This window comes from Mirounga leonina, unplaced genomic scaffold (genome assembly GCF_011800145.1).
Source record: "Mirounga leonina isolate KUSES-001 unplaced genomic scaffold, KU_Mleo_1.0 Mir_165, whole genome shotgun sequence".
NCBI classification, from domain to species: Eukaryota; Metazoa; Chordata; class Mammalia; order Carnivora; family Phocidae; genus Mirounga; species Mirounga leonina.
The window spans coordinates 9,206,576-9,221,575 of NW_023270415.1; the positions used below are offsets into that span (position 1 = coordinate 9,206,576).

The 15,000-nt window shown below is 37.5% G+C and overlaps 1 protein-coding gene across 2 annotated transcripts in view; it reads right to left on the reverse strand.

Annotated features, from left to right (window-relative positions):
- Positions 1-5,117: 5,117 nt before the first annotated feature.
- PLAG1 (PLAG1 zinc finger) overlaps positions 5,118-15,000 on the reverse strand; it is a 48,384-nt gene continuing 38,501 nt past the window's right edge. Inside the window, exons 2-5 of one of the 2 annotated variants that reach the window (XM_035011178.1) lie at positions 11,825-11,923; positions 10,031-10,193; positions 8,934-9,292; positions 5,118-8,406 (exon numbers count right to left, since the gene is read on the reverse strand). In XM_035011178.1, coding sequence (XP_034867069.1) covers positions 7,149-8,406; positions 8,934-9,175 — 1,500 coding nt within the window. In that variant the 5' untranslated portion in view covers positions 9,176-9,292; positions 10,031-10,193; positions 11,825-11,923 and the 3' untranslated portion in view covers positions 5,118-7,148. The remainder of the gene's footprint in view (positions 8,407-8,933; positions 9,293-10,030; positions 10,194-11,824; positions 11,924-15,000) is intronic. The other variant, XM_035011180.1, reaches the window with a different exon arrangement.

Here is a 15,000-nt window from a genome sequence, read left to right on the forward strand (position 1 = left end):
CCAAAGATAGTCTGGGGGCAGAATTCCCTCTGGCTGGGGAACCTCAGGCTTTTCTTCTTAAGGCCTTCAACTGATTGGATGAGGCCCACCCGCATTATGGAGGGCAGTGTTTTAAAGATTTATTTATTTATTTGAGAGACAGAGAGAGAGTGGGGGTAGGGGTAGAGGGCGAGAATCTTCAAGCAGACTCCCCGCTGAACCTGGGGAGGGAAACAGGCTCGATCTCATGACCCATGAGATCATGACCTGAGCCAAAACCAAGAGTCGGACACTTAACCAACCGTGCCACCCGGGTGCCCCATAAGGTCAACTGATTATAAATGTTAATCACATCTTAAAAAATACCTCCGCAGCAACATCTTGTCTGGGTACCCCGGCCCGGCCAAGCTGACGCATAAAATTAACCATCACACTAGCCAAAAGTCAAACATCTTCGGAGTAGAAAAATTTATTATTGACCTCAGTGTTGAATAGAATGCAGGGAAGTCAAGACATTCTGGGTTTTGTTGTTTTGTTTTAGTTTTAGGCTGAAAGTGCCAGTATTTGACCATTTTTGATCTCCAAAAAACGGGTAACTGAGTATGGTTCAATACAATATTTAGGCTTTCCAGCAGTTGCAATGATGCTGTCATCATCACACGGATGCCTAATCAGAAAACAACCTTCTCTTTATAAAGCTGATTTCTTTGGAATACCCCTAGGACTTAGCACAAAGTGATGCGCTTTGCTGAAGAAATGTCTGATTAAGGAAAAGTGACAGCAAAACTCAAGCTATCTATAATCAGACTTGAAATTCCGTCTCCCCTCAATGGTAAACCACTGGTTTGAACTTTTTCATTTAACAGTGACACAAAAGAAAAATGCACAAACTGCATTTCGAATTACTTTTCCATAAGGGAGATTATACCTTAAGTGAATGCATCCCAAACACACTTTTTCGAAGTATTGTAATTAAGAAAAGCATCATATTTTGATAAACAGTCCTTGAAATACTTCATATGCATGAATTTAAATAAAGATGTATTTAGTGTTAACGTTAAGAATTAACAAAGGCATGCTTTTCGATTTTCTGGAAGTAAGCAGGTGAAAAGAGGGACTGCCGACACTGCAAATCGCTGTTCAGTTTCTTTCTCTCTCTGAAAGTGGGAGAGCCTTAAAACAGGAAAGCCAAAGGTAAAGAGGGGATTTTCCTATCGCCCTGAAAAAGGTGCTGTGAGATACATAAAACATGTTTTCTACAACTGATTCCTGCTCAGATTATTAACTGAATCCTCAAATAATGTCACTCTCCGCATTGCTGTTTCACTGATGGAGTTTTAGACGAAGTGGTGTGTGTGTTTTGGTCCAGATAGCTGTCAAGGGAGGGTTTTCAGCAAAATTTTAGACAAAGAGCCTAAAGGAAACTTCTGAAAGGATAATTGATAGCACCGGCAGACAGCAAGTGTTAAAGAAATGCTTAATGCCAATCTTATCTCACACGAACAAGAGACGTATTGTTTATACATTCTAATCGCCTTTTTGGAATTTTTTTTTGGATGCTCACCTGGATTAGTTTTGATGCAGGATTGTTCGGCTTTTTTTTTTTTTTTTTAATTTATTTACAGTTTCTATCCTTCCTTTAAAGGTACAAAAGTTTTAAAACAAAACGAAAGAAACCCCGGAACTTTACATTTTGTTTCAACAACAAAGTATTGTCCTTGAGTCCGCTATTAGAATCGTGTATTTACCCAATGAGAAGATATTTAAAATTCAAAGTGAAAAGAAAAAGTTATACCAAATAGAAATGTATCATCTATTAAAATTTCAGGAAGATCTACATTATCTAAAGCCATTCTATAATTTTATTCATATATTTTGTGGAGTTCACATATCTTTTTCTTACAGCAAACATAACACTGTAGGCCACAAGAAGCTGCAGTACTATTGTTTCATTAGCAGCAAATTAATATTTTATATCTGGGTAACTGGACAATAAATAGCCTGCTTCTTTGGATGTGGATGTTTAAAATGTAGTATCACTGCAGCTTCATAATGTGATTGCTATTTTACAGAGCTTATACACACACAAAAAATATGATCTTTGTCTATATTTTATACAAATACAACAGTAGTTTGTGAATACATTTTAAGTACATGATATACATGATAAGCCACTTGATTTCCCAATATCACAGAATAGCGATTTTAAATGCAATAAAAATATACAAAATTCAGCCTGGAATGCAGATTTTTCTTTTCTATTTTGACTCAAAACTTTATCATTAGAACATTTTTAGAGTACTAGTCCAAACACTTTTTCGTCAGCTAAGAATACAATTTCAGCAGTCCAGCTTATGTTCAGGCATGATGCAATCCATTTCCTAATGGATTCCCAGTTTTTGTTAAATTCAAAGGGCTGTTAGTAACATACAGCATGTTCTTCACTCCACACCATATTATAAAGCCCACTTTTCATTCTGAGTTATAGTCACCTTGTGGACAAAAGCTGGGTTTGTTCTGATAACATTTGCACGTCCAAGATTTCCTTTTGCAAGTGCACGTGAATACATTGTGGTGGGTGGTGTAAAAGTCTGTTAATGACAGATTAAGTCACAGTATAAAAATATATTGAACACCTTTACGCCTAATGGAGTCCTTTTTATCCTATGGCTAAAAAAATATGACTGAACGAGACAGAGACGTTTGTAGCACCATGAAGAGTTGTATCCCAAGTTACATTAGCAGCATGATCCAACATAATATTGAAGGAGTGTTTCTGAGAAGATAAACATTCATTCTGGTTCATCTGTACCACTGAAGCTTATACAAGGAAGTGTTTTATACATTAGCAATAGTTCTGTCATTTCTAGAGCTAGATAAACTTCGCAAAAGACACTGCCTTTCCATCCTCAAAGGGTTGATAACGGAGAAGGGCCTAAGGGTGATGATCTAAGTGTGCCTTTACCAACGTGGGCAGTTTGTTTTATGTGATCCAAAAGGCGCTCCGTAGGGGTTTCTAGCACAAAACTACACAAGGCGATTTATGTGGATCTATGGAATCATGACAGACTATCTTTGTTGTAGACACGGCTGCTGACACAGTGTGAGAAAAAGAAGACCAAGTCAACTTAGGCACTATTTGTCAGAGATAACAGTCCACTATTGCTAATGAAGAATACTCGACATTTAAAAGACCTCCTCCAATGTCACATGGATCTCAGTAGGCTAGAAGCAACTTGGGCGAACTGGTATTTTTTAATTTACATACTGGGAAGACAGTGTGTTTTGAAACACGTAAACCTTGTAAAAAAATAAACCATTGTAAAACCTTATGAAAAGACACACACTGATTCTGTGCAATATAGCAAATTGATAAGAAAACACTGTTAAAATGTACCTGTTTAAAATACCATCTACCATTTTTGAACACAAAGCATTATATATCAAAGGCCTACATATATATCATCTAATGGCACTTGAAACAAATTATAATAAGTCTTAAAATAAAAGGCATAACCTATAAGAAAGTTTCTGTAAAGGTTTAGATTCATTTTGAAAGTGCTATATCTTGTAATATGTGTAGTATAGAGGTTGACCAAGCTCTATTTTTTAAAAAAATATTGGCCTATATATGTGTATTGCTTACTAGATGAATGATCCTGAAATATGTACTCTTTAACATTCATTATTAGCTTAATAAAGCAATCAGCTCTGGCTCATGTTTCAGTCAGTATATGGTTTTTAAAAACCGCTACTGTCCAAATTAACACAATATATCACTATATTCCACAAATGACTAAGAATAATAAAGCACAAGCAACAAATAGGCAAAAATACATAGCTTGGAAGAAACACTAAGTGAAATTAAAAAGTTGCACAAAGAGTGGTGTGTGATCAGCCAGGACAACTGAAGTTTCTGAAAACTGCACTTGGTAATAGGATTTTAAAATGTGAATTTTAACAGTGACCAATAACTATAAAGATGGTATTTGCATACATCAGTGGATAATATTGCTTACAGTGCTGAGACCCTTCCACACTCATGCTTTTGTGTCTGGTGATTGAATTTGTACACACGTGTGGAAGTTCAAACTGAATGAGGTTCAATATCTTGTCTGAGGTCCAAATTCTAAACTGAAATATTTTTACTTAATGATAATCCCTTTTTAAAAAAAAAAAAACAAGCAAAGGCACTACTAGAAATTTCAAGGATGATGATTCTGGCCACGGGGAGAATGAAAACAGCATTGGCAATAATTATTTTTAATCACACCCAGTTGATGTAAAAACAAATGTCAATTTTTTTCTAGAAAAAAAGAGCCAGTTCTGCGTTACATCCTTGTTAGACCATTGTGCAATTAAGATAAATGAATCTGCCTCATGTTTAACAGAAATTCTCTCAAAAAGGGTTTGGTGACCAGTAGAGTCAATCTGAAAAACACACGAGCTGAATTCCCTCTTCCTTGGAAGTATTATTTCAAGTCTATGAGGCGGCAACAGGCCGAGAGGTGTTCACATGAAAATTAAGACTCTACAGTTTTAACCCTGGTGCCCTGAAAGATGTGCCTCCATGTATCTGAATTCCATGCAGGGCGAGAATCGGGCTAAAAAATATATATACATATATGGCACCATTCCCCATTTCCAAAATGCTTTATTGAGTAAATCCTGGTACTCCCTTTTTAATTGTTTATTAGCAGTGAGATACAGCCTGTTAAGGCCGACGTCTCAGGTCATTGACTTGACTTCTCCTTAAGCAAATTTTAGACAAAGTAAAGTAGTGCTTCTACACTTGTATTTGTGACGGCTGCGTAAAAATAGGTTTTCTATTTATTTGTGCTCTGTCACCAATTTCTTTTTCCTTTTTTTAATGGCAATTAAAGCAATATTGAACACTAATCATTCAACTAATGATTTAAGTAAGCAATCTGTTTCATAGAAACTAAAGGAAGCAGTAATAAAGCAGAGCTAAAAGCCTACTTTCAGAGCAAATATTCTCCTAATCAAAAGCTTAGGAGCAGTTTGAAAAATTTTAAATGTATTTCCTTATTAAAACATATATAATTTTAATGCCTTTGGAACACACTTTTTTTTATAAAATGTAATTTTTTATAATAAAATTTAAATACATAAGTATAAAAACTACTGCTCCTAGAATTTAAAAAAAAATAGGAGCATGATAAAATATCAGGAGCCAAAGCTCCCTTAAGAGAGCAACTCTGATTCTATGAAGTGCGATATATGTGTGTATGTGTGTGTGTATGTATGTGTGTGTGTGTATAATATATATAGTGAAACCCCCATTTACATTATTACAATTTACATTTCTCCACAAATTATTACTCCCAAATATTTTAAATAATGTATTATATTCAGTAATCTGCACTCATTTTTAAGAAATTCTTGGTAAACATCGCAATCTGCAGTGATAATTGGCCCTATAAATGAAAAAACAAGCTTCTGTATAGGGCTAATGAGTGCTCAGAAAATATTTTTCTTTCTTTTTTTTTTTTTTTTTAAAGAGATATATACTCTTCTATAAACCTTCCCCTTCATACCCACCCCAAAAGACAGGGTCCCAAAATAAGGTGTTAACAAGTGCTTAATAGATATGTTTCGGAGGCTGATGTCCCAACCAATATTTAGAAAAGTATAAACTGACCTTCAAAAAGGTTATGGTGGTTGTCTAATCTGAGGAAAGCCCACAGTAACTATTTTATTCAGTCAACACAATATTCTTGATTGTTACTTTCACATTAAGACAGTGCTTGTTTTGCTTTAGATTCCCGCCCCACTACAAATTCAACTGATTTGCAACTCTCCCCCGATTTCCCAGAGACGTGTAAAAGGGGTTTTACTGTATATATTTTTAGTCGCTTAAAACCTTGTGGTCATTCCTCAAATAGTTTTCTAATGCATTTAATTTTAAAGTCTCCATCCGAAGATAGCAAGGAAAGAAAAATCAACACGGAGTAAGAAAGATACCATGGGGGTAGGGCTGTTGTTTTGTTTTCTGCTTGGGGCTCTTATGGGAGAGAAAACTGTATTAAGTTCACAAGAAGTGATGTGAGCGATATGCTTTTCCTTTACTCCTGAAGAGTCTAGTTTCCAACCCTGGCAACAAGGGCCAGGATCCCTAGACCAGTTCCCAAGCTGAACCAAGTGCTTCATACATCTATCTTTCTTCTTAGGAGACTATCCCGCCACAGAAGAAGAGACAGTCCACTCTGGGATAAACACCCCTGACATCTGTGGTTCCACAGTGGCTCTCGATTCTGGACTAACTGTGGACTGACAATTAAAATAGAATTGCTGGCTGCACTTGACCCACCCTTTGGCCGTGAAAGATGAAAGAGATCTAGCCATACGTCGACTCTGAAGACTCCGATGCCGTAACACGATGAGTACTATTAAATGGGAAAGAGAGCAACTTTGCAACGTGGCAAAATATCCTGCGTACGAGTTTTAGGCCAACTACTGAGCAACATGGAATGCCGCGTCACCTCACCAGGAGTCTCTTTTTGCTATAAGTACTGGTGCTTTGTGTTTAGGTTTTGTTTTCCTTATATGTGCATAATATAGACGGCAAATATTTGAGCCAGACAATAGCAAAATCTTCAAAATATACTGACCTGAAATTACGGTATATCTAAGAAACATCTATTATCTCCCCAAACTGGATTCTGAATTCATCTGAGAACATTTCCTTATGAATCCATTTAGAGACTAGTAAAAATTTAAAAACTCAGGTTATTCATATACATTTTAGAAAATGTACATTCTATTGCAAAAATCTTTAATGAGCCAAATGTCAAAAGGTAGAGCCACTGTTATTGGACAGAACTGAAAATTTTAAGATCTCAAAGCGATTTAAACGTGGGACTCGTAAGACTTTACTGCTAATAATGGCTTTCCTAGAGGAAAAATCATCTTAATATACGACAATTGGCAGTGAGTGTGGACAAAATACCCAGGTAAACATAACTGAACGCAAATGGTTCCAAAGCTCATGTATAAAGCCTGTTTCTATTTCATACTGGCTTAATGAAAATTGGTACTGTACAAAAGCAGAAGTTTTTATGCTGTTTTAAAGTAGGCACTAAAATAAAAATGGTCATCTAAGGCAGGGCTACACGTAGGTTTCTGTAATCAGTCCACGTCTTGGACTCCTACTGAAAAGCTTGATGGAAACGTGGCAGTGTGGTGCTCGTGCTGAAGCTACTGGTGAACGCTGCTGACAGGGAGTGCAGGGAGCCGAGCCCTAGAGTGTTTGCAGGATCCTGAAGATCCTGTGTCTGGGGGGGCAGCTGAGACACAGAAGAATGAGCTTCTTCTTGGGAATAGCTCATTCCAAGGCTCCCCACTGAGATAGGATTATAGGGAGGGCCATTGAGGGGTATGAAATTAAACAACTGGGAAAAATCCAAGGCGGGCGTGTTTAGGGGGTCACTGATAGAAATAGAGCTTTTTGACAGGGAGAGGTCCCCTGCACCATCATCGAGGGACCCGACCTGAGGATCCAACCCTAGTTTAGATGATGATGCTTGGGAATCCTGGGATGAGGAGGGCACGCCACCTTGCAGCTCCATCAGATAACTCTCAATCTCCCCCTTTAGTGGCTGTTCTTTTTCAGGAATAGAAATGGCATATGAGGTAGAACTGAATGGGTATTTGAAAGAAAGGTGGTGAGAAGGATGGACAGCGTCCATATCTATTGGGCACGTCATTCCCAAAGGTAAAGTCGTGATCATTTGGTGGGCAGGTCCCGAGCTCTGCATGGACTGAAACGGAGTGTTATAGAGGTTTAACTGCAGAGTGTTTGTGAATGGCTTTGACAACAGTTCGCTGGAAGGTAAGGACATCACCGGCAGGAGCTCATCTTTTATAGGCACAGAAACGTTGCAGGTGAATGGATCCAGAAAGTCCACCGGTTCTGTTTTGACCTTCAGAAGTTCTTGATTGTGACTCTTCTTCATGTGTCGAGTCAGGTGATCCTTCCGCCCGAATCTCTGTGCACAGTACTGACAGAGGAAGTCCTTCCTTCCCGTGTGCACCACCATGTGTCTCCGGACGTCCTTCCGGGTGTAGAAGCGGCGATCGCAGTGCTCGCACTGGTGCTTTTTCTCTTTCACCCCGCCGGACGACTTGCCGGCGTGCGATTTAAGGTGCTCCAGCAGCACTCCCGTGCTCTCGAAAGTCTGCAGGCAGACCTTGCAGGTGAGGTCGCCGCTCGTCGCGGCATGCAAGGCCAGGTGACGCTTGAACCCGAGCTTGGTGTTGTAGTTCTTGCCACACTCTTCACACTTAAACGTCTCTTTGTTGGGGTCGTGCGTATGGAGGTGATTCTTCAGGTGATCTTTCCGGTGAAACATTTTCTCACAATAATTACACTTGTGGGTTTTCTCAGGAGAATGAGTAGCCATGTGCCTTGAAACACAGACATATTCTGTCAGTATCACGACACAAATGGCAGGGAGTCACTTTTCAAATGGAAGCTAAGCTGCTATGCTAACACAGAGGCTCCCTGCTAACGGACACGCTTTAACTGAACATGCGCTACGAGGACAGTCAATACCCCTCAGCGCTGCAGAGCTCGAGCCGCTGAAGTGGCCACTTCAGGATTCGCTGGTTCGTAGCTATTACTACAGCAGCCAATGAGCGAGACTCAACATACTCACGTAAACGTCCATACCCTCTCCTTGTACTCTCTTTGCACAAATGGAAATTCTACTCTCAGTAAGCATTTCATTAAAAAAAAAAAAAATCCAAAGACACTAAGACATCAAAGTATGTGACTTAGAATACTAAAGCTAGCCAACGTCTAATCTACGTTAACATTTCCTCTCTGCAAAGCAGCTCAAGAACGTGTATACAATCATATATACGTTTACAATGGCTTGACATGGGCCAACATAATAGAAAATATAATCTGAAAGACAAATAGAGTTTAATACCTTTGTAATTTGTACTTAGAAACAAAGGCCTTGGTGCAGTCTTGTTGTATGCACTTGTAGGGCCTCTCTCCTGTGTGAGAGTAGGAGTGAACCTTTAATTTCTCAACACTGTTAAAGGCCTTGTCACACAGTTGGCAAGGAAAGTTTTTTCTTGGTTTGGTTTCACCACGCTTACGTTTCCCTGAAGGGACTTTCTGGGTATCTCTTACTTCTGACAAATCACCAGGAATGACAGTGGCCATCGCAGCCTAAAGCAGGCCTTCTTGTTGGACACTTGGGAACTGCCCAACTCCACTAAATGATTTAGCTTTAGGTGGCTTCTCAAGTTTCATGTGGTCGTAAAAGAAAGCAAAAAGGGACTGGAAAAAAAAATAAGAAACAACTAGTTTGTAACTAAATTTAATTTTTTAAATTTTTATTTGCTATGTGATGCTTTTGAATTCAAAAAGAAACCATAAAATGGATTCAGCTGGTCTAATGTAATATCTGTAGGTTTCTTTACATTTGCCAAAATACACATTAACGCATTGCTCAGAATGAACAGTTCACACCCCCCCTAGAAATTCCACCTGACAAATGTTGTACTTAGGGAAAGCAGTAGTGATTTCAGGAACTCTCACGAAGCATCAAAACATGACACTCAAAGTAGCATTATGAAGCTTCAATTTTGACACGGGATTAGACAACAGAAATCTGATTAAGAACAGAAAAATATTTCTGCAAATATCTTAAGGTCGAAAAAGCCTCTTAATTTGTGCACGTCAACTCTAGTCAGACTCTGTGTTATAGAGAAATACAGATAAGAGACTGGAAACTCTTTTAGGCACCCTGTGAACCGTTTGGCCCATGGAAAAAGTGCTTAATGCAGACACGGGAGGCCTGAAAGAGTTGAAGGCACCACCCAGAGTGGAAATTTGCTCTCAATACCATGTCATCACACACAGAGGGATTTCCGAGTCAAGAGTGGGAATGACTTCTCTTCGTAACAAATATGCATTCTGGGAATGGTAACACCTTGTGAAGTTATTTGAGGTGAGGATCAGGGCTCCTTATCATTTGTGGGGGGGGGAAGATTTGGTCGAGGTAATTTTCCTCACCTTTTTGCACATCACAGAAAATGATTCTGTTCATTGGGCACACTGAGGTTAGTGGATGAGCCAGAGTCCTCAGGCCTCCCCAAGAGCTGAGGGGATCAGTCTTTGGCACACCTGTAACCCGTGGGCAGTACACCAGTGCGACTTTTGGCTTGGAGCACAATACCTGTGCGAGGACACATCATTATGGAGGCATTTCAGGTAAAAGGTGTATCAGAGTTTCAATTCACTATGGGTGCTGTGAGGAAGAATGACATGTACAGATCGTACAGCAAAGATTATGTCTACTTAAACAAAAATGTTTAAATTGATTGGAACCTTTGGAAATTCATGGACAAGAGATAGTGAATATTATCAACTGTATTTCTCAGAGTAAGAAACCAACTCTCCAAAGATCCACCTGATATAAAAGAGTTAAAGGGGACTCGAGTTTCATGAGCGCCAGTCTGGAAATGTACTCTTAAGAGACACAGAAATGTCTCTTAAAAAAGATCTGCTTTTTGAAGTGAAAACTGCGCGTGGCTAAATGATGATTAATCAACTACGACTCAGTTGTATTTTTCATCCTATTATGTATTTAGAAACAAACGAAAACCACTTTCTTTATAGCCCTTGTTTTGGCATCGGACTGGCCCTAGTTTGCCTTTACAAGCTAGGTATGTCTACTGAGTTCTGCAGATTCCAGTTATACTTTTGCAGGGGCCCTAAATTTAACCTAATTTCTGTAAGACTACATGTATATTACAGTAGATCCCGCTGTGCTTTAATGTAGAGGCTGTCACTAAATAGGCAAAATAGGGCAGTTATCCACTCACTTGATTAAAAGGTAAGGCCTGTGGGCAAATTAACCAGTGTCTGCTTTGTGCACCCTTTCTTCCTCAGTAAGGAGACACCTTGACAAGGCCTTCCCTTCAAGCTGTGCAAACTGTCTAAATCTCCTCTGCAGTTTAAAAGTGACGTTAACACAGTTAACACAACTGACATTACTAATATGCTAACATAATATGCTCCCCTGGTTTTAGATTTCCTGAACTTCAGGGACTTGTTCTTTCCCTGCTACATTCCCATTCAAGAGCCAACTTCTCTAGCTCTCCCAGAACTATCTACGCAGCTATTCTGCTGTGACCGGCAATGACACTGTAAATTGGTAGAAAGCACTCTGCCAAGGCAGGAAAAAAACAGTAATTCTGACTCTTTGATTTCCTAACATGATGCTTTTATGCACCTATTTAGAGCACTGTGGGAAATAAGCTGATAAATTTGTCAACTGTAAAATCAACATGGAATGCCAAGTATCTAAGTCCCTGTATATAACTAGTATCTGAAAATATTTCAAAGACTGGTCATATTTGTTATTGTTGTGTTAAGAGTTCCAAGCATAAGGAGCAGAGAATTCCAGTTGAGAAAAAAATGATAACTTCTAAGTCAATGAAAAAAAGGTATTGAAAGTACACCATGAAACAATATACAAACATTTGATTATATTAAATTTGGTGATACTCAATAGGGAGTAACAAGTGAATTCTGTTATCTTTGCATGTACATACTGAGCAATGAAGAACTGTAGATTTCAAATATTACACTTTTCTAAGACCAGCTGAAATTTTTTCATGGCTAATAATATCTTTTCATCTCAACATATTACAAAACTCAAATTAGTTATAGGTGCATTTAAAACTACAGGATAATATAAGGTTGTGAGCTCAACATTGAATAAAAGTCCACATTCATAATATGCATATCAAATACTTTAAGGATACATGCATAAAACTGTAGTGATTCTTGTTCAATGCATACCTGATGACAGATGGAAAAAGCCTCAGACCTTGATCTTAGCCAGTCCCATTGACTCTTCGTGGAAGAGAGCGGAATCCAGTCCTTCCCATTTTGGCCGATCTGTGAAACAAAAAATAAGAATGGACTACACTCTAAATGGAATCAGTATGTAAATGATGGAAAATAAAGGATAAAAGAATTGCAATTTCATGGCACATGCTTACATTCCATACTCTGCTGACGAGTCATGCATTAATTTTCACCAGTTGCAAATTTTTATTAGTTCTAAGCACACTTACATAACCAAATAAATGCAGAAACAAAAAGTAAAGTAGTATTACCTATATAAATGGCATTTTGTGATGCTGAATGACTCCCCACTTCTTTCCCAAATTCAGTTTTTAATTTTTTTAAATCTAACTTGCCTACTGAGAGAAATGGATATTAGGGTTACTCTCTGTAAACCAAACTGATCAAAATTTCATTAAGCTTAATAATTTCATGGAAGAGACAAACTCTGTGCATCTGGAACCTCACCAAAGAGCAGACTCCTGAAGAAAGCACCTCATCTGCCCACAGGGCACACACTTGTGCAAGGCGGGCCTCTCTGAGCTGCACTTTTGTTACCTGCAACACCTGCTGACTGCTAAAATGTAGCAATAACTCTGCACTCTTTAGATTTCAAAAGCGTGCAAGGGAAGTTAAATATGGGTTTGCTGCAGAGGTATCAGAAACAAGGCATCATTGGGTTTTAAAAGATCATTGTCGAAAAATCTTAAAATATCTGTAAAAAATGCCTATTGGCATGATCTTCAGTAAACTAAGAACATGCATAGAGGAAAAAATCTGTTAATAATTCTTGATTGTACAAGTAAATGTGAAAAGAATGGTCAAAAGGCAGAAAAAACAACCAGGATTATCTACTGTAGAGACTACAGGGCATAAAGAGATTAATAAGCTCTGAATATTTTAAAGATGAACGTTCAGAAATCGTGATTTTAAGAACATGAGGGGGATAATATAAATCAAATGGGTTAAAATACAATAATAAAAGGATTCACCAATGACAAGCTAAATGGAAACAATTTTACGTAACGTTCCAAACACAAATCTAATTAATTTCTCCTGATATCAAATTTTCACATAGAATTTGGTGCATAAATAAAATATTTGCTAGAGAACATTCAAGCATCATTACAAAAATAATAAAGGTATATTTGAAAGCAGCATATTCTCATAGTTTAAAAAAACAAGAAAAATAAAAATTCAGACTAATAAAAGATATTTAAAAAGTTAAAGCAAAAGCTCCATTCTTTTGTAAAGCACAGGACATGCATAAACGGAAGAACTGAATTCCGCACATCAAAATTGCAAAATAATAAAATTAACTTTGTAAATACTTACTTGCCCAGGGCACATACTGAGGTTTTGGTAGGGTAGTTACGAACATGAAAGCCTGTTCTGTGTATTGTGTTATTTTAATAATATAAATACCTTGAAGTGTAGAGTGTTTTCATCTCTATGACCTCTCTGGAAAATTCAATGGACCCGAGAGGTGGATGCATTTATTATCACTGCCATTTTAAGGTGAGAGGCTCATAGAAGCTGAATATCCTGACAGCATGTATGTGGTCAAGAAGGGGCATAAGCCTTAAAATTCCTTTTTCACTCTTATATGGCTGCATTCTAGGAGAAGGGTAGGTTGGCAAACCAAATACGCAAGTGGATAAATCCCATTATTACATTTAAAAGACAAGAACAGGGAATAGTGCCTATTTTCCCTATCAGAGCTGCCAATATGACCCCCAAAAGGAAACAAATATAAGACTTTGCTTCTTTTAATAAAGTATTTCAATACAGTTTAAAATTTCTATCTTGATTTAAAATATTACTATAGTCTACAAATTACCCATTACATATTTTAGCCTGAAATAAAATAATAAAGCCATCATTTTCATTCATCTTATCACAAAACATAATTCCAAAGTCACAGTTAATTTCCCTAACTTCAATCTAACTATTTTGAGTTCTTATGAGTGACCCACTAATTTCAAAGGGCTGCTAATTATTTCCCCAAACAAAGGAAACCGGGAGCCAGTTAGAGTTCATTATTATTTGGCTTGATAAAATAAACACTGAAAAATATACCGTTTGCATTTATGTAATCCTAACTAAAATGTCAACTAAAATTATCTGTGTTCTTTTTTATAGAGATAAGAAAGACTTTTAAAAAGTATTGTAACTACTATTCTGAAAAGTCTACAACAAAATGTGTACTCCTATCTTTCTTTTTTATGTGTCAAAGAGCGGTTATTATGCTTTTCAAAGGATTAAAATTCTTCTTTGCCTTGATCTAAGAATTGTGAAGCAATATACCCATATACCCATTTCAACTCGCCCTGAGAAAGTCACACTTCAGGATGCCCTTCCAGTTTTTGCTGGTACAAGAACACACATTTATTTTCTAGGGCAACTTTGCATACATAAAAACAGTAAGTAAAGGGAACATTGTGTGTGCGTGCACACACACATGTTCATTGTCCTATGTTTTACATTCTAAAACAGTGACTCACACAGAAACATAACCAGCAAAAATGAATCATACATCAGAGGATCTACTAAAACAAATTCCTATGAGGATGCAGGCATAAGAACAGCCCTGTATTGGAAACTGTTTCTATCCTTGCCATTCCACAACTCTGACTGTCATTTGTCTAACAGCTGTGAATTTTTACAACACTTACCTGCATCAATAATTCTTTCATAATTAAGTTAAAAATCAAATATACACTTTGATGATTAAGGGCAAAGGCCATCGATAATCAAAGCTTTATTTATGCTCCCATATGCTAATCATAAAACACCAGGAGTAAACAATGCAGAAAATGTCAACATTTGCTTAAAACATGTTTTTCGCATAAACAGGTAGCTTGCAAAAGGAAACTTAACAACAGTTAATATTTTAATTCACATGTACGAAACACAACAGAGCTTGGGATAATGTGAAAGAAATGAACAAGATAACATAACTGCGGACCAGTACTGAAGTAAGGGCAATGGCATAGTTAGCACATTTTTTTGATCGTGAACGTTACGTGGAAATTTTTACAGCATTCAATTTTTGTAGGTCTGTAAAGTCCCTTATTAATGGATAATAAAAGGAGAAGTATATCTTGCAAGACTATTACAAATAGACT